General features: G+C 46.4%; 7 protein-coding genes across 7 annotated transcripts; 3 read left to right on the top strand and 4 right to left on the bottom strand.

Moving 5' to 3' along the window:
* Positions 1–158: 158 nt before the first annotated feature.
* Positions 159–1,592, top strand: N7466_005329 (uncharacterized protein; the record flags this gene model as incomplete). Its single annotated transcript, XM_057164726.1, has 1 exon — positions 159–1,592. One exon carries the CDS (start codon positions 159–161, stop codon positions 1,590–1,592), a length of 1,434 nt encoding a protein of 477 aa, XP_057023407.1.
* A 211-nt stretch (positions 1,593–1,803) lies between these two features.
* Positions 1,804–3,239, bottom strand: N7466_005328 (SGNH/GDSL hydrolase family protein; the record flags this gene model as incomplete). The annotated part of the gene is made up of 4 exons (XM_057164725.1): positions 1,804–2,425; positions 2,478–2,588; positions 2,654–3,099; positions 3,156–3,239. 4 exons carry the CDS (start codon positions 3,237–3,239, stop codon positions 1,804–1,806), a joined length of 1,263 nt encoding a protein of 420 aa, XP_057023406.1.
* A 479-nt stretch (positions 3,240–3,718) lies between these two features.
* On the bottom strand, positions 3,719–5,016 carry gprI (putative cAMP receptor (Car4); the record flags this gene model as incomplete). The annotated part of the gene is made up of 4 exons (XM_057164724.1): positions 3,719–4,301; positions 4,369–4,433; positions 4,491–4,692; positions 4,760–5,016. The coding sequence occupies 4 exons, from the start codon at positions 5,014–5,016 to the stop codon at positions 3,719–3,721; spliced, it is 1,107 nt and encodes a 368-aa protein (XP_057023405.1).
* Positions 5,017–9,030: 4,014 nt separating this feature from the next.
* Positions 9,031–10,418, bottom strand: N7466_005326 (uncharacterized protein; the record flags this gene model as incomplete). The annotated part of the gene is made up of 2 exons (XM_057164723.1): positions 9,031–10,324; positions 10,381–10,418. 2 exons carry the CDS (start codon positions 10,416–10,418, stop codon positions 9,031–9,033), a joined length of 1,332 nt encoding a protein of 443 aa, XP_057023404.1.
* An 811-nt stretch (positions 10,419–11,229) lies between these two features.
* N7466_005325 (MDR family MFS transporter) lies at positions 11,230–13,164 on the bottom strand (the record flags this gene model as incomplete). The annotated part of the gene is made up of 5 exons (XM_057164722.1): positions 11,230–11,912; positions 11,969–11,987; positions 12,055–12,471; positions 12,534–12,837; positions 12,917–13,164. The coding sequence occupies 5 exons, from the start codon at positions 13,162–13,164 to the stop codon at positions 11,230–11,232; spliced, it is 1,671 nt and encodes a 556-aa protein (XP_057023403.1).
* Positions 13,165–16,111: 2,947 nt separating this feature from the next.
* Positions 16,112–17,764, top strand: N7466_005324 (uncharacterized protein; the record flags this gene model as incomplete). Its single annotated transcript, XM_057164721.1, has 1 exon — positions 16,112–17,764. One exon carries the CDS (start codon positions 16,112–16,114, stop codon positions 17,762–17,764), a length of 1,653 nt encoding a protein of 550 aa, XP_057023402.1.
* A 633-nt stretch (positions 17,765–18,397) lies between these two features.
* N7466_005323 (SNU13 family protein) lies at positions 18,398–18,897 on the top strand (the record flags this gene model as incomplete). Its single annotated transcript, XM_057164720.1, has 3 exons — positions 18,398–18,488; positions 18,542–18,598; positions 18,665–18,897. The coding sequence occupies 3 exons, from the start codon at positions 18,398–18,400 to the stop codon at positions 18,895–18,897; spliced, it is 381 nt and encodes a 126-aa protein (XP_057023401.1).
* Between the last annotated feature and the right edge of the window lie 404 nt (positions 18,898–19,301).

The following is a 19,301-nucleotide window of genomic DNA, read 5'->3' as shown; positions in this document are numbered from 1 at the left end:
CCCGCTTTTTTTTTTTTTTTTTTTTTTTTTTTAGCCCGAATGTCCAGGATGGCTTTGCGTCAGACGCTGTCAAAACAAACTACTTTTATGGCAATTGAGACTCACCTTCAGATCCTATTCCATATCATGAACTGCTTCTGAAATCACACAAAGACAAAATGAAGCTCTCTATTGTTGACCAGCTCTTCCTTTTGGGCACCTTTCTCTCGGCCTCAGTTACAGCGACTCCAACCACCTCCTCAACTGTCTCTGTCTCCGTCAATCCCAAAATTCAATTCCAGGAGATTGACGGCTTTGGAGCTTCGCAAGCCTTTCAACGTGCTGAAGATATCTTTGGTAAATATGGTCTCCCCAAGGTCAACCAGACCCTTGTTCTCAACCTTCTGTACGACGAGACAATTGGTGCTGGGTTCACGATCCTGCGCAATGGCATTGGCTCAAGCAACACCTCCGAGAGCAATTTCATGAATTCCATTGAACCCATCAGCCCCGGGAGTCCCAGTGCCAAGCCGCACTATGTTTGGGATGGTTACAACAGTGGACAATTCCCGCTGGCGCAGCAGGCCTACGCGCGTGGTCTGCAGACACTGTACGCTGATGCGTGGTCCGCTCCGGGGTATATGAAGACAAACGACGACGAAAACAACGGGGGATACCTCTGTGGTGTCACGGATGAGCATTGCTCATCTGGCAACTGGATGCAGGCATACGCAAACTATCTGGTTCAGTACGTGCGCTTCTACAAGGAGTCTGGTGTCGATGTCACACACCTGGGCTTCTTGAACGAACCTCAATTCGCCGCTACCTATGCCGGCATGCTCTCAAATGGCACTCAGGCTGCTGATTTCATCCGTATTCTGGCCAAGACAATCAAAGCCTCTAACCTTGATCTTGAGATCACCTGCTGTGATGGTATTGGATGGGATGACCAGGAAGCCATGATGCCTGGCCTCGAAGCAGGTCCCGACCCAGCAATCAACTACCTTAATGTCGTGACCGGCCACGGATACGACTCTGCACCCACGTACGCGCTCAGCACCAAGAAGAAGACCTGGTTAACCGAATGGGCCGATCTCACTGGTGATTTCACACCATACACATTCTACGAGAACGGTGGACCGGGTGAGGGTTTGACATGGGCCAACCACATTCAGGTAGCTCTGAGAGATGCCGGTACAAGCGCATTTCTGTACTGGATCGGAGCTGAGAATTCGACCACGAATAGTGCGTTGATCAACCTAATCAACACCGAAGTTGTCCCCTCGAAGCGGTTCTGGGCCTTTGCGCAGTTCAGCAAGTTTGTGCGGCCTGGTTCCCACCGCGTTGAGGCCACTAGCTCCCACACCAATGTTACAGTGAGCTCTTTCGAAAACCAAAGCGGCAAGATCGCTACACAGTTGCTTAATCAGCTTGATGTGGAGGTTGATGTCAGTGTGCAGATCTCTGGGGTTAAGGCTGGCATTGCCGTGCAGCCTTATATCACTAACAATGAGTATGACCTCGAGGCTTTGGGTCACATTGAGACTCAATCTGGCGGTCTTTTCAAGACCCAAATACCCGCGAGATCGATGGTCACCTTCGTTACTGTCTAGGTATTGCCAGGGCGCGGGCAATATGTATATAAATACTAGTACATATGTGTAGATCCCAAGTACATACTACCACAGATATTCAAACACGTGAAGTCTTCAAATGTTCTTCTATGCGCCTCCAACTATAGCCTCGCTGTCTGAAAATTCGAAATTATCCATATGTATATATGCATGCACCTATAATCTTCCAGCGTGGAAGGTTGGATCTTGTTTATTGGGACCACCTATCCAGATCAGTCGTGAGAATTCCTAATGGGAAAGCCTCGGCAAGTGCGTGAAAAGCCTCCAGGTTCGGATGCAACCGATCACCAGAATCGAACCTTTGCGCCAAAACAGAAGTTTGATTATCGTCACGCAGGACTTGATCGAAATCAATGACGCGATCAAACGTGCCACTATTCCGAATCCACTCATTCACCCGTCGCCTTGTGACTTCTCGTTCTGGATGCGAATACCAAGTGAACCCCTCCGTCTCAGCATCAAGATTCTCTTCTCCCTCCCGTCGCCCAAAGGCCGTGATGGTACCAGCAAATATGCGAATACCACAAGCATGCACTCTGGTCGCAATTTGTTTGTATCCGGCGATTAAACGATTTCCGATCGATTTCTGGCTTTCTTCATCGGTCTCCGCGGTGCCGATATCATTAACACCTTGGAATAGAAAGACATAGCGCACATGGCGGAGAGAGAGGATATCTCTATCTAGACGACTGAGGACATTTGGTCCAATTCCGTCTATAAGAATTCTGTTGCCCCCTGCTGCTTGGCTGATCATTGAGATTGACGCAGTGGGTGGCCATGCCTGAAGGCGAGAGAAAAGAAGATCCGGCCAGCTGTTCATGTCAGTCTATGTACAATCTATTCAGCCCATGATGCTGCACGTACCGATCATTGCCATTCGTTGTACTGCAGCGACCATCTGTAATGCTATCCCCAATGATAGCCAAAGTACCTGTATTTCGCGGTGCGAGGATTTCGATTCCAGAAATAAAATACCTAATTTGGTGTTCTTGCCGTTAGATGTTTTTACACATGCCGGATGGAAGGGAAATGTAACTTACCAATGCTCAACTTCCTCAACCACGGAGCCTGTCAAATCGGAATCGGCCACCTGGTTACCCAACGCAAGAAAGGTACTTGTCCGACTACCAGGATGACATGTTATCCCCGTTGTACTATCCTGACCAGACTCAAGAAATACACTGATAGTTAGGACAACCCCTGAAGGCAAAGGTCCCAGATCCACAGGATCCGAGACGGTCAGTGCCCCACCGGAAATCGTCGTCTCCAATTCCCCGCTAAAGGTGACTTTTCGCAGTGAAGGCAAGTCGATAATACTACTCCCTGCAACATTTTCCTTCGAAAGTGCAACGGTGGTCGCGTTGATTGTGAGATCGTCAGTTCCAAAGGCATTAGAGAAGCGTAAGCGGAAGTATCGTGCAATGCCAAGGGTGATTTTGACGGTTTGGCGAATTGTGGTGTCACGAAAAACCACTTTTTCTCGAATCTGCGTGTTTTGGTCAGTTTCAAAGCCAGTGGATTCTTCATGGGTGGGAAAAATACAAATGGCTCGTGCGGAAGCTTGTCAAGCTCTGCAAGCAACGGCATTGCAGTCCACGTGTGGATCCAATGCTGGGGTGAAGTCATTTGAGCGAATGGTCCACTTAACTTTGGAAAGTTTGGAGAATGGGAAGGAGAATGGAATGACCGTAGAGCGTTATGGATTTGAGATTATTCTCAGGTCGCATGTGACTTCGGGCACCTAGGAACTAACTTGAAGCGTACACATGTGCATGTGTGGTTGAATTGATTATAACGGACTAGCATATTCCAAGGTTGCGGGTTGCGGGTAATCGGTAAAATCGAACCGGGTAAATAGCACTTGAGCACGTTTTTCAACCCATTCAGATGGGCATTGATTGGCCACCTGGTTTATCTATTCCAAAAGTTACTGAGCACATGGAGGTCTTCATGAGGATGTCAACTGGTATTTGTAGGTATCTAATACAATTGATATATATATTCAAGCTATCAATATTCAAATGTTATCTATATATGTACCTATCAATAATGTATGAAACCTTTAAATGTTGGAAATCACACATCAACGCCGGGTATATATAAAGTCATCGCCGCGCACTTCTAAGAATCATCCGCTCTCTAGCTCGTCTTTTCCACCCCTTCATCCCCATTGTAGTGAATATGACGCCATTCCAGAAGCCTCGCAAAGATCCAAAGGCACTGACAGCCACCAACAACGGGAACGACTCCCTGTCCGGATGAATAAATGTGGATACTCGATTTATCGTAGGCGCAACCCAAGTCGCCAGCAAAGCGAGGAAAAAGAGCGAGGGCATAAGGATGTATTGCTTGAATGAGACGCGTCGTTGTTTCGATGGTTGATAGTTCATCGATGCGCCAGCAGTTGGGGGACGGAATGCAATGGCTTGTTGGAGGGAAGAGTGACTCGTAATGTGTGCTTCCGATGAGTTGGTATTGGGTTTGTATGTATCTGGAAACGACGAATTGGCTTCAACAGTGGTAGTTACCGAGCCCTGGGTGATCTCGGGGTTGAAGTTAAATGTATTGGAGGAAAGGTTAGAGGTCAGGGCGATGTGGTCATCGTCTGTGAGTTTGAATTCGTCTCGGAGGCGAGCGATTTCAATACCGATTAAGGCGTAAAATATTAGGACGATAGCGATGGTGAGCCTGATTTTTTTTTCTCTCGAGTTAGACTCATTACGGAGCATCTTGCATGTTGGTTGGTCTTACATACCACACGGGACCGTAGTAAAGAATGAGGCGTAAGATTATCCACTTGGGAGATATTGAGCACCAGACCTGTAATAATAAGCTTCTTTGTTTCGACTCTTATGTCAGTATGTCAATTGTACTCACAGTCTCACTCCCATAGACAGAACCTTTCTCATCAGATCGAATGAATAAAAAGACCAGCGCAGGTATAAAGGTGAGGGTCGTGATTCCGCCAATATATTTGACCTCAAGTTTTTGCAAGTAATGGGCATCGAAATGGTGGAAAACGACCAGGTATGTATCAAACGCCATAGCTAATGTCCAAAATACATCCGCCAGTGGAAACCTGGATGAATCATGGCCAGTCAGTCGGGCTGTTCAAAAATCGTGTCTAGCAACCGTGGAAATCTCACATTTGCAGCGCGAAGCCTTGAAATTGACACAAAGGCGAGTAGTCTCCTGCCTCTGGTCCGCTGACTGAAATCATAGTCGCAATCGAATCAAACAAGTTATAAAATGCATTAAAAAAGATTATGCGATGAATTGGGCTCCGAAAATGTCTGGAAAAAACGAACGCGCAGATGATGGTGATTGTCCCCAGCATGGACAGTACCGAGGTGACCCTCCCCGCGATGCCTATTGCACTGATTTGCTCCGCAGTGAGTGTCATGGTGAGGGATCGACCCTCCGTAGAGGTAGATTCGCGATGATAGACACACTGAGCTTGGAGTCCATGATAAATACATAATCGACGTGATCCCTTCGTCTGGTTGGAACTTTTATTCTATCACACCACAGCTCGCCTGTGCCTACGTATGACAATTAAATGGCTTGGATGACGTGATTACGTATAGGGGAATGATCTGTATGAACGATCGTGAGTGACGGTGGGTCATCGCGCCATTAGTGGGGCTTCTTAGTTGCCGATCCACTTCACACATACGATGAGAAGGAGCACAAGAGATATTTCCTTGTACGTGAACAATTTTCCAAGCCCAGATGCTCGTCGGATGCTACCGATGAAATGAATTGGATCTTGATTCATATCGATGAACCTATGCAAGTCGTATCAATGGGTACATCGTCATGCTCCAATGAAAGTTTTGTGTTCGTATGATCGTCTCCACTCTGCCGGGCGCATGGCAGCCTCGTTTTATCTGTGGACCTGTGATCCGTGATATAACCTCGCGAAACTCCGAGCCCAGGAACATAGAGGGGAATGTCACGCCAGTGAAGTAGCTTAGCGGAGTCCTAAGGCTGAGAAAGCATTTTATTGAATTGACTTGGTGCATCATTATGGCGAGCTTGCACACAATCACTTACGCGCCGTTGCCGTAGAGCAAATGGATGAGCACTTGAGTGGTTTCTCTCTCTTTGTGTACCACAGAAGCTTGTGGTCAAGCTGATTAATCAAGATCTTACCAATTTTTTTTTTGTCTGAACTCCTTGGTGGAAATATGCCTACTGCAAGAAGCTCTTACTTGAAGAATATACTGCTCCGATAGTCAAATCACCAGGCAGCTTACGTGCTGTGATTTGTCTACAATATTTGCGGTAGATGTGGATCGACAAAAGTATACATTGAAGCCCATCGACGACAACGGTGACCCTGAATATACAAAAATGGTCGTGATTTTAACAGATTACATGTATATTGCGAATTAATTATAGCAGCTTCTCTGTCTTCATTTTACCGTAGGCATCATTACCGAGTGTACGGCAGGCCACATGGGCATGATTGGTGGAGGGGAAAAGAACTGTATAATTAGTCCGCACCGGTTTCTGTCCGATAACTGACTAGTTAGTTAACTAGGTTCAAACTATATATAAGTTGTATGTTCTGGGTATAATGACTCTGTGTATCTGATGATGATGGCCGAGGGAAGTGATTTAGCCTCTTGAGATTAGACATTATGTTTGGGGCCTTCAATGTCGGAAACTTGAGAAAAATATTGATAACGGGAAAACATTGAAAAGAGCCATTCCAAGGGTTTTCGGTTTAAGCGGCATTGAATTCATGGCTACACCACGCCCTATTACCCATAGAATGGTCAAGTTGAATTGAATCCCCATCGCTCTCCTTATTCGAACTATGTCCTATGATCGCCGATTCATGGGATGATGGTCTGTTGTCCCGATAGGTCTCCAGCAATGTTTCCAAAGGAATTGCCTCGTTTCTTTTATTCTGAGAATTGTGCCCACTCCTGAAAGAATTGGTAAAAATCCATGAGAACCGACGAGAAGACCGCGAACCCTCCTGATTTGATGAATTCTGGACATTGATCACGAACAGCCGAAAGGCAGGGAGACAGGATGTAACAATCGCTGCCGTATTTTCCAACATGGAAAATAACTGAAATTTAATAGGATCGACATTTCCGTTTGGGTTATTCGCCTTGGCTAAGCGGAGGCATGCGAATAAAACGGGAATAATTGGTAAGGAGAATAATCCAATCAACATCCATCGTTTCCGGCTGTCGATTTTCAATTTATAGAGAAGGGGAAAAGGGATCAGCATTACTAGACAAGTTAGTACATATGTATTATCTGATAGGCAGGTCAAGGATTACGCACCGCAAACGTCGCCGGCAATGTCACTGCACACAGAAAAGTGGAAAACGAGATTAGAATAGAATATATCCCTGTCGGAATCGCATTTCCCTATACAAAGATGGTGTAAGCGTCAAACCCAGCATATGACCGGAGCCCTCAAGCTTATGTACCTGGTATAAAAAAGTCTCCTATGGGATCACAGGCAAACTCTTGTAGAGCCACACTGGTTATCCAAGTGGACGCAGTGATCCCACACATGATCCACCAAAAGAACTTTATAGGCGAATGCACCGAATCGAACAATCGCCAAAAGAAGAATAACAGCGAAAACTTCACTGACCATAGCGTTGTCCACAGAAGGATGTCTGCCGCATATTGAAGTTTGAGAAAGAAGGCGCCTTTCTCCATGAAGGTTGGTCCTATCGGCCACAGACCTGCACGGACGCCGAGCACATAATACATGGGCGACATAGCGACCTGGTACACAATTGCCGTGGCCAGATGACAGAGCAGAGCAAAGAATATGCAGTAGTCGTTTATAAAAAGTTGCCTGCTATTTCGGTACTGGGCGTGTGTGCGGATAGCGACAAACGTACACGAGAGCGCCACCCCAATCCACATGATGGTCTAAAACGCGTGGGATTTTAGCTCAGTTCTGCTTGGTTTGCTCCATTCCAAAATGCTGACACAGTTCCTTACAGCTTGTCCATGCTCTGGTATGATCGGTAGTTGCATCACCAGATCTTCTTTCTCCCGACTGGAAATAAAACCAGTTGGGAAATGGCGCATCATCGCCAATTTCCTACAGGTCTGAAAAGTGTCTTCAAAACACCCTCAACTGGATCGAGGGTGTCCATCTGATAATCTAGGTGGGAGGATAATTCCGAGAGTAACACGGATCGTCACCAGGCAAGGCATTGGGGAGATCTTAAGTATGCGGCTGAGCTAAGATGACTATCCTGCCCGGCCAACCCCTTGCAACATTCTCAATGAAATGAAGGATCGGACGAATGGCCAACCAATCAAATATGCCCCCTATTTGTCGCACTGCATTTTATGACGCATATCTCATATGTAGCAAGTTGCCTGGTCTAACCCTTGGGAGCTTTAGTCTTTGCTTTTGGTTCTTGCGGGCCGCAATGGGTCTTTCCAAATTCCGACTCTTTTGAACCCAAGTGGGGGGGGCCTTTGCACTTTATCTTCAATCTTGAAACACGATGGTATTCCACAGCTAATCTTGAACTGTGAGAATTATGCTGTAGTGAAAATTCCTGATGTGGAAATGGCAGGGCCAAGTATTCCTTGCTTCTCGGACGGAAATCACGTATTTTTGACGTCTTTTCTTTCCGCCCTGTTTATAATTCTGACTAGGCAATCCCCGAGGCTATACTGAGAGACAGTGGCCTTATCAGATAATAAGACCCTTGTCGTCGGTCTTTGTGTTGAAACATTGAAAGCCGAGGGCACCTTGAGCGGGTGGAATTTGGTGGTAATATGTGGACTCAACCCCTTGAAGGCTGGAGAGAACTGACTGGTTCAAGCTTCCCCCACAAAGCATGAGCAGATGTTTCACAGTTGAAGATTGGCCTTATTTTTTTATTTTTTTTTTATTTTTTTTTCTCTAGGACTGACGGAATCTCCCGACCCACGAACTATAGATTATCTCATCTCAATGGTTACCAGTGTCGTCTAGCTCTCTATCGCTTTCCTCCTTCATTCCACCAAATTCTCATATCCCTTTTTTTCACCAACGTGGAGATTAAAGATTGATATTAAATTCCCCACTCCATTTTCCCACATGGCTCCTCAGCATTCTCATCGCTTATCTATTGACACCCCGAACATGTCCGAACATCTGGAAATTACAAACTTTACACTGCATGTGGGGGGCATATTTACATGCTACAAATGAGTTGATGATCAGCCCCATGTTGTTTTCAATTTTGGGAATATTTGTAGGTGCATGCAGTGCATTCGATGCTTCCAGCCTTAGAAATACTGAGTAGTATGTACATAGTATATGTGTACACTGCAGATGAGACGCGGACTGTATTCATACACATGCATCGAAAACTGACAGCGATCACTGTTCAAATGTATCAAATATCGCATGTGCTTTCAACGTTTAAAATTATGCAACAACAGCGAGTCGGCTCCGGACTGGCATATTCTCCTCCATTCCAGGTTCAGGGAATCCGGATACGTCAACACCCTTCCGGAAAAGAAGACAATGGGTTGATCCACCAAAGTGGAACATACCAATTTCATCTCCCTTGTTAATATGCTGACCTTCCTTGACGGTGATATCACAAGTAGAAACCTCGGCCATGCCTACACCAATGAATGCCATTAGGCCAATGGCCGGTTCATCGGCCTCAATGAAGATGATAGCCCTAGTAGCAATCGAAGTAATATATCCTTGCGAGGTGACCTGGCCGGCGATATCGATATCTTGTGCATGAGGCAGTGGATTCCCCACGCCCTCAAACAATGGCTCAGAGTAATATGCGCCGTCTGCAACGAATGCTTTCACAATCTTTCCAGAAACTGGAGTGTGCCAGCGATGATAACTCAACGCACTCAAGAATGCTTGGTATACCGTTCCACCAACAAATTGCTGAGCATACTGATCATGATTCAACATGTCCAGCACCGAGTAAGGCTGACTCTTGATCCAGAACCTATCCCGGGCCTTGACATTGTGCGCGAGCCGGAATGGTCTCGACTCACACGCATTAGCAAGAACTTTATTGTTGTCTGGTTCCGCAACTGGACGCATTCCATCTCGGAAAAGACGGGTGAAGAAGTCATCCCATGACTTGTAGCCATAATTCGGGGCAGAGGGGTCACAGTGGAACATCTCGTGGAACTCGAGGGTTTTAGTTGCCGTTGGACCAATCTTCGCGACGGTAGTCAAATCTTGGTGGCCGGTCTTGCCGAACCAGCCATTTGATGTAGAGTTCAGAACATAGGCCGATTCAGGCGAACGCAAGAATTCACCCCAGACATCGAGAATCTTTTTGAGCATGGCATTGATCTCTGTGTCGAGGAATGCGGCGTAACCACTGGGTGTGCCCATTGGCCAGTCTAGGACTGCATTAATGGGTAAACCGACCAGACCGACACGGTGAGCTTTGTCGGTCCACGAAGGGGCAGTGGTGAGGATATGGTTGAGAACCTGGAGGAAATGCTTGTAGTCTCGAATTTCGGGGTGGCCAGTTGGATCTTGGCTGTAGGGCTTCTTCTTTGGGACTTCCTCAAACATTCCTTCGATAAGCATGTATACCCGCGTGTTGTTTTCGATCAGATCTTGAAATTCTTTTAGGACTGGGTGCAACTCTTTTTCATTTTTGTCAACGTGCTTAATCACTCCACCCAGCCATTCTCTGTGAGCTTCATGATCGGCCGGCATCCAACTTCCAAGGCTATGAGAATATTAGCAGCGACCTCGGGGCTTTGAAAGGGCTTCAGGAGGGCATACTGATGCAGGTGGTGGCTATGTTGATTTTTGGTCGACATGGTGGGCGGGCTGTATAACCTTTGTACTGAACTGGAAAAGGATTTGAGAGATTTTGCAGTAATCAATGCAAGAGTAACAATTTTCTAAGAATGGCAACCCAAAAGAAAAAAGCTTTATGAATGCAAAACAAAGAAAGCTTGACTTGGAGGATGGTCTTGGCATGCTATTTAAACCCTCAGTGGAAGCTTCAGGTGAGCTTCTATGGACTTGGAACTTCCCAAGGTTGAAGTTGCATCATAGTGACGGTTGTGGGGAGTTCCAAGGTTCAGAGCAAGTATGTATTATTGATAATGAACAAGCTTATTCGTAAACTTTCTCCGCATATGGCTTGATGCTATTAAAAGTGGTCTGATCGCCAAGTGAAAACGTGGGGTGCCGCTTTTCCGGTGATGATGTCATTTTCGATCTCGTTTTCCAGAAGCAACATTTGAACTCAATTTCCCACACTCCATCAATACAAAGATATGATATCAATAATTTGGGCTTGTAATCGAAAATGCTAAATGCATTGTTCAAGAGGTGCAATCTTCCTGGGCTTCAAAATCTGGCCTTATAAGGATATGTAGACCCCATAGAGCCCCACGTGGCTTGATGTCATTTACTCTATGACGTGTATTACTTAACTTGGAGATTCTAAGTAAATTACAGGATTAGTAGTATGGATTATCTAATTCTTTCGCGTCCTCATGTACAACACAAAGATCTCCTGATTGCGGCAAATGAACACAGTCTGTCTGGCCAATCGCAGCAAAAAGTGGACTAAAGAGAACATCCACCTGGGCAGACAAAGTCAATCGCGTTCAAATATTCCTACTTCGCCTTATTCTCAGTTCCAACTTCGGCTAAATCTTCCAGCTCATGTTCACTTCTGCCTTCGCTATCTCCATCGTCCCGCTCAGTCTTGAGAGTTTTCCAATCGTACATAAAAGCGCCAAGACTCGATACCGTTGCTAGTATAAGCCCAACACGTAGCGCGTCCCTAATGGCGACGCCATAAACTGACCTCAATTCTGATGACGAGCCTGACGTTTCGCCGTCCAAAACGGACTTGGGATTTAGATCCGGGGCCAACGTTCTCAATGCCTTGCTGATGTTTTCCAGAAAGACTGCCTGTGCAACTGACACGAAGAGAGCTCCACCAAACGTCTGAGCGAACAGGATGAGGCCGATACCAGTTGCAACATCCTTTTCGGGGAGCGTCGTCTGTACCATGTATAATCCCTGCTCTTCTCCTAGGCCTATACCGACTCCGCACAAGATCTGCAATCCAATCCACTTCGCTCGCGAGGTGCTATGGGGCCGAACGGTCATCAAGAGGCCAGTGCCTATCGACATGAGAATTGATCCGGCATAAACAAAAGGTGTGTAATATCCCGTTGCAGCTGTTCCAAAGCCTGCAAACATGAATCCTCCAACGACACTCAGCATGAATGGGATGAAAAGTATGGCGGAATCCACAGCCGAGACGCCATTGACAATTTGGAACCACAGTGCTGAGATCTATATTAGATTATGACCAGATTTCCATCAAAATAACTTATGTACTCACGTATGTAATAGACATTGACCTGCGAATATCATGATCAGCCAGATTCAGGTTGGCGTTCACTCGGATGAGATAGGATAGTAACCTACAAAAAACACTCCTCCAAGACATATACCAAATAATATGGCTGCGCCTATACTTCGCTTGCGTAGTAGACGTAAAGGAATAATGGCGTGGTCTTTCATCAAGTATTCAATACCGATGAATAAACAAAAAAGAAGGCCAGCGAGGGCTAGCAAGGCTAAGATGCGGATATTGCCCCATGCATATGTTGTCCCACCCCATGAGAGTGCCAAAAGGAGACAGATCGTTACTGACATGAAGGTGACTGTACCACCCAAGTCAAAGCGTGCGATCTGGCTCCAAAATCCGATTGGTTCAGATGCTCTCTTGCCACGATCCCTACCGCCATAGAAGAAGAGGATAAAAATCATAACCGCGCCACCAATGGGAAGATTTATATAGAAACACCATCGCCATGTGGATCTATCTGAGAATACTCCCCCCTATCCTATTAGTTAAAATCTGTAAAGTAATACAACATTTGGTAGAATGGGTATGCATTTACCAACAAGGGTCCGGCTACGCTGCCGACTGCAAACATGCTGCCAATAATGCTGTTCCACGTCGGTCGCTGGCGTAGGGGAACACTGTCAGCAAGAATGAGTGTAGTGCCCGCTTGTATTCCAGCTGAACCTATACCGGCGAAGGCCCGTCCGAGAATGAAAAAATAAGAATTGAGTGCAGTGGCACAAAAAACGCTTCCAATCTCAAAGATCAGCAACGCTGACAGGAAAACGCGTTTGCTGGAGAAGATCGTGTAGATCTTGCCGTATGTAGGTTGGAACGCGCAGGAGGTCAAGGGGTATATTCTGTTAGGAGGGTTGTTAATGTTTCTTTCCCCTTGGTTTCATTTGCTAGTTCAAAATTCACGGACGATGGCAAACATACGATGCATACCAGCCCACATCATCAATACTGTGAAACTGCTTGGTGATCCGGGGAACAGCGGTTGAAATTATCGTATTATCCACTGCTACGCACAAAGTTGCCAAGCACAGCACAATGGAGATCAATAATATCGTCGAAAACTTGGCATATTGACTCGTATCCTCCACTCCTTGAGTATTTTCCTGTGTCGTTGGCGGACTCATATCAGTCCTTGGGACATCGCTCTCCGCAAGCGAATTCGGAGACATCCCAGTGGACAAGCTCACATGTAGCAAGTGCGATAGCGCAGCAGCAGACTCAGAAGTGGAATAAAGGCATAAAATATATGAACTTAACACCAGGTAGTAAACATATAATACTAGGCTTGCGCGGCGTGCGGGGTATCATGTGACAAAAATAACACGAATCAATTTAACACAAAAAAAAAACGAACAACAAAACCTGAACCCCAAGCAGAGTGGGAGGTATGGGGCAAAACTAGGCCGCGGATGCTCTGGAGCTGACCGCCATTCTCATGTTGACCGCTATCTGCCGAGTCACAAAGATAAGAAATGAAACCTCCTTAGCAAAGGTCAGACTGGTATCGTAGTTGGCACCTATCGCGTTAATTAGACCGTCAGCAAAAGCGAAATCATCAAGCTGGGCCACAAGATGAAAGGTACGATACCTAGACCATACCGAGAGGGGACATCTTCGAGTCAAGCGTTGGTGTGGGGTCATGACCAAATGCCTGCCCGCTGATTCGTGCTGTCCCGATGCGCTTATGACGGAGCCCGTCGGGGCTCGGGAGTGTTCGTCTCCCGCTTGTAATGGAGGATTTGAGCCGGATCGAACTTTATGTTGCTGGAGCAGTGAGGCCAGTAAGATGACAAGTCACTGATAAAAAGGACCTATAGTGATGCCTATCAAGAAATGCTGCCAAGTAATGTCGAAGGATGCGAAATGGATGTTTGTCAGTCTTGGACTCTTGGGCCGACCGTGGTTGTTGCGCGTGCAATGGAACGGTCTCGTTGTCACGTTGATATTGTTGCCAACAGCACTTTCACAACTTGGGCTTGCCAAGTGTGCCCTTGTTGAAAGTTAGCCACCTCAATGAGAAATGATGTGGGGTGGGTAAAGGAAGTTTAGTATGGTGGATCTCGCAGATGGCGCTCTCAGACCCTCCCCCGGTAAAGAGTGGGCCAGGGTCTGTTAAAGCCGCTAGTGTCATCTCCAGATTCTCGGCTTGGCGTCGGTGGACACTAGGCTCTCTTGTCGCAATGCAATCACTTAGCTGCAACGGAGTGCTCTGTACGGACTCTGTTCACTTTTTGATCTTTTTGAGTCAGATAAGACTTGCTCACCAAACATCTGTTGCAGATGAAAGACTAATGTAATAACGTATTAAGCCGTAAATTTTACCTGCGTATACACGTGAGTCACGTAGTATATTGAACACAGGTAGTCTATTTACATCTTTTGAAGTTTTTGGTGCAAAGTTTTGGATCATTAGTTATGTGCATGGACTATGTGTAGTAAAAATCAGACCGGTCCAGAGGTCGAATTTGCAGGTGGCTCACCCATCCCAATGTCTGATAGAACCATCGGGAACTCCTCGGCCCCAGTTTTTGGAACCTTGGGACTTCTCCCAATCCGAGTGTAAGAAAAATCTCTCAGGTCCACATGAATAACACCGTTTTTCACTTCAAGTTCATTATTCAATTGCCATCTCTGGCAAGATCCGCAACCTTGAAAGTTTTGCTTCTTGGGCATTGAAATTTTTCGACTTGTTGGACCGGCTCGATTTACGGATACCACTCTTTTCCGTATATACGACAGTGAGAAAGGGGCAATGAGGTCAGAGCGTTTGAAAATGCCTCTCATACACCAGACAAGGGAAGATCGTTTAACTGCGAAGCGACGATCATGAGATATTTACCCCTGTTGGGCATTTTGCATGCATTGATTTCACACGAATTCGAGAGACAGGGTCATGAGGGTGAAACCGGAGAGCACCACGGTTTACTTGAAGCGGATCTCACGAATTCAATTTGTTGTTATTGCTAGGAACTAAATTACATCGTTCGTCATTCGAGGCAGTATATGTGGGTCTCCGAGGATCTACCGACCGGACGATCAACTCGGTCAACCTAACGGGGAATAGCTCTGGACCATTTCAGGGCGACGAGTGGTTCTTGCCTATCTCTTGGAAACCCTTATTTCGAATTTAAAAGCAATTTTGAACAATTAACCCCTATCAAAATTTCTACTAAATCAAATTGTGGGTTACATGTTCAGATTTGCAGCCGGACCGAAAGAAACTGTATAGTATGTACTCTTCACGGCATGCCGACCTTTCGGCGGGCGGGGCCTGGCCGAAAGGCACGCCAAGTCGGCTCGGAGAGAGTAGGATCGGGAAGTCATCGGTCTCTCCTCGGTGTTATCAAAATCCACCCCAACTGCTCCAACGCGGGCCTCGTCCGAAACTGTCGATACATTGGCTACGTGGCGTTCTTATTCCTGCCTACAATTCGTCCTTCATTTTCGGGGTCCACAGTTTTCATACGAGTGAAGGCTGTTGTAACCATGGACTTCTAATTGTATGGTCTCAAAAAACAAGTTACTCTTCCGTGCGTATGGCATGCCAGCACAGGGTTCTAAGACCCCGGCGTGTCGTCACTCATACTAGTGAATAGATGACTTGCAGTGTATTTGAATATCGTATGCAGTACATACTAAAGGTCAGAGAGGTAGGTCTTCTTTGTGACAGCTCAACAATTAGTAGTAAATTGGCCAGAAGCCCACTACATATACACGGACGAATTACCCCCCACAATACATACTAGATTGTAAGCTTGTATATCATACTAAATAGCGGTCCAAAAAAATCAATTCCCCAATATATGGAGTATGTATGGAGTACGTATGGAGACCTTGGCTAAAGTCAAATTAGGCCATTGAAAATTTGAAGGATCTGAGAACAGGGAACATTCAAAGGCAACATGGGCCACGGCTAAGCCAAAACCCCCCACGCTTTGTTGTTGAAGGCCCACAGCCCCATACTTGCCAAACCCGGAGTTTTGCGGATGACGAAGTACCGTCCCCTGGAAATAAACTGCTTATATTCTGTCTTGTTTCCTCCGAGTTCTCATTGCTTTCCAACATAAAAAACATTACTTTATATTTTTATCCTTTATTCAAGGCTAGGTTTTGATCATGAAGTCAAAACAGCAGCAGCCGGTCTCTTCTTCTCATGACGAAAACATTCCCACGCCAGAGATGACTGCTACACACGATGAGATCCCTAGCGAAAACCAAAAAGGGTGGATTGTTGGAGGAACACACCGCGATCAACTTCACGATGTACAATCACCGGAATTCGATAATCGACTTTTGCAAGAGGTTGACTTCGACCTACCTCTTACAGTGACAAGGAAAATAGAGCACAATGGAGGGAATTTTATGGTGCTTGAGTTTATGGAGGGTGATAAACAAAATCCTTTCAATTGGAGTGGGAAAAGGAAGGCATTCATTAGCTTCCTTCTTTGCATGATGACCCTTTTCATTGGTCTAGCAACAACTGCCTACAGCTCAGGTATTACAGGCATGGTCGAAGAGCTTGGGGTTTCTACTGAGGTTGGTGAACTGGGTCTGTTCGCTTTCAACTTCACATGCGCCCTTGCCCCTCTCTTCTTGGCTCCGTTTTGTGAGCTAGCTGGACGAAGAGTCATCTACGTTGGCAGTTATGTCTGCTTTGCACTCATGTTTATCGGCTTGTCTCTCGGGAAAAATATTGCCACCATCCTGGTTTGCCGTGCCCTGCTCGGTCTCTTTGGATGTGTTGGAACCATTCTTGTTGGTGGCACATTCGGCGACATGTACACCCCTGCTCACCGTGCCATTCCAATGGCCTCTTTCTCTTTCATCGCGATTTTCGGTACGGTTGCCGCCCCGATCTATGCCGGCTTTATCGATCAAGCTCTTGGATGGAGATGGGTTGAAGGTATCCAAGGTCTGGCAAACATTCCTCTGGGCATTGTTATTGCCATTTTTCTGTGCGAGACGCGTGGTGGTGTGACTCTGGCTAAGCGAGCCAAGATGCTCCGGAAGAACACTGGAGATGAGCGCTTCGTCACCCACAACGACCTTGAGGCCCCGGGTATCAAGGAGATGTTGCACAACTCTTCCGTCAAGGCTATTCGCATGCTTTTCACTGAGCCTGTCGTCTTTGCCTTCGGTCTATGGATAAGTTTTGCCTGGTTTCTGACTTTCCTCTTCTTGTCTGTCATCCCTATCACTTTCGCCGATAAGCGTGGCTGGGGTGAGGGTGTATCTGGTCTCCCCTACATCGCCCTCTGCATCGGTACCACTATAGGCTTTGGTATGAACTTTTTCCAGATCAATAAATACAAGTCTCTTGTTGCCGATCCTTCACGGGAAGTTAATCCTGAAGCCCGTTTGTACGGTGCCATGTGTGGTGCTGTCTGGCTTCCTATCGGTCTTTTTATATACAGCTTCACACAGTATGCTCAACTCAGCTGGGTTGGTCCAGTTATCGGTCTGGCTCTGATCGGAATCGGAATATTCTTCATCTTCGAATCCTGTTACAGCTATACTTCCGACTGCTACGGTGAAAACTCATCTTCTGCTATCGCTGGTCAGGGTTTCATGCGCAACACCCTTGGTGCTGTTTCCCCGCTGTTCGCCACTCAGTTCTTCGAGAACTTGGGTAGCCAATATGCTGGTCTTCTGTTGGCTCTCGTTGCTACGCTGTTGACCTTCATTCCATTTGTGTTGTATAAGTTCGGCCCGGAGCTTCGTGCTCGTTCCAGATTGGCCAGCACTACTGTGGCTGCCAATGCTCTTTAAGATATCACAGATAAAGCATTTGGGGGGTTTATCAATTTTTTTCAAAGGTGGAATAAGATTACTAGTACATAGCACTTCAATGTTACATACTTGATCAGACCCAGGCAAGTGAGCAAACACATTGCATATATACCTAAAGCCAGATTACCTCGAATACATAACGAATACCATGTCTGAACAAAACTTTCACTTCATTTTCAGTCAGGGACTGCCAAATGTAGTTTGAGTTGATTGAGTATACTTGTGAATGTCCTCAGGTGTCGACCTTGACAGAAGACATCTATGAAACGGTTGGGGGAAACAGTCATTAGTGAGCCAGGTACTAGTTGTAGGCGGTTGTCCACGTGACTACTAACCTGCGGCCATGAATCATGATGACCAGGCCATCAAATGACAAAAAGCGGTGAGCTCCACGTGATCGATAGCATTTCTAAATTTGAGATTTTGCTTTTATCGCACGTGACCCTTTCAAAGGCGGTGTGTTCCCGATTTCTTCCATTTCCAGAAATTTTCCATCGCATTTCTCCAACCCACCCCCAATACCTTCAATCTCATTCCCTTAATACAAAAGGCAGTGATCCTTTGCGTGAGCCCATATCTCAAAAGATTTGGATTTGAATTCTCTCCACAACAATGGCCGAAGATACCAACGCAGCCTGGCCCATCGCCGATGAGACCATGACTCAGTCCATTCTCGACCTTGTCCAGCAGGCTTCCCACTACCGTAAGTTCCAACCACCCGTCTTGACTGGAGACCAACACTAATATTTTCACCAGGCCAGCTGAAGAAGGGTGCTAACGAGGCCACCAAGACCCTCAACCGCGGAACCTCCGGTAAGAAAAAAAAAAAAACTCCCCGTTCCATTCACCCCGGAACACTGTTCTAACGTGCTTCTCCAGAGATTGTCATTCTCGCTGCCGATGCCTCCCCCCTGGCTATCGTTCTCCACCTGCCCCTCCTCGCTGAGGACAAGAACGTCCCCTACGTCTACGTTCCCAGCAAGATGGCTCTTGGCCGTGCCACTGGTGTCTCTCGCCCCGTGATTGCTTGCTCGATCACCACCAACGAGGCTTCCGAGTTGACCAACCAGATCCGCACTCTCAAGATCGCCGTCGAGCGTCTCATGATCTAAGGAATTGACCAATTCCAAATATTGTGGTTGATGGAGGATTGTATCGAAGAAGGCAGATAACATGGCATGGGCTGTGGCTGTTGAGATGTGCTCGGTGAAGAAAAACTGAATGCCGCTTCTTATTCCGGCTTCACAATTGGCTGTCCAAGACTTTAGCTAGATCTTTTCAGCTTCAGAGATACAATTTCATATTATTTTGAGAATTTGCTGTGCACTCGTGGTACTCACGTGCTACCGTGTCATTGATCGTGTAGGTATTCGGAACTTATGAACTATGTGTATTAAGCCGGAATTGTAGTAGTTCCTTGGGAGCATTGCGCAGCCTCTTTACTCCAGTGGCTGTGTACTAGTCTCGGCTCTTTGCTACCCCACCCGCGTCAAAAAAAAAAGATCGTCAAGCCTTG

Source organism: Penicillium verhagenii, assembly GCF_028828195.1.
Source record: "Penicillium verhagenii strain IBT 33310 chromosome Unknown utg000005l_segment0_segment0, whole genome shotgun sequence".
Lineage (NCBI taxonomy): Eukaryota > Fungi > Ascomycota > Eurotiomycetes > Eurotiales > Aspergillaceae > Penicillium > Penicillium verhagenii.
Note: the sequence above shows the minus strand (reverse complement) of the source record. Positions and strands in the feature narration are given on the sequence as shown.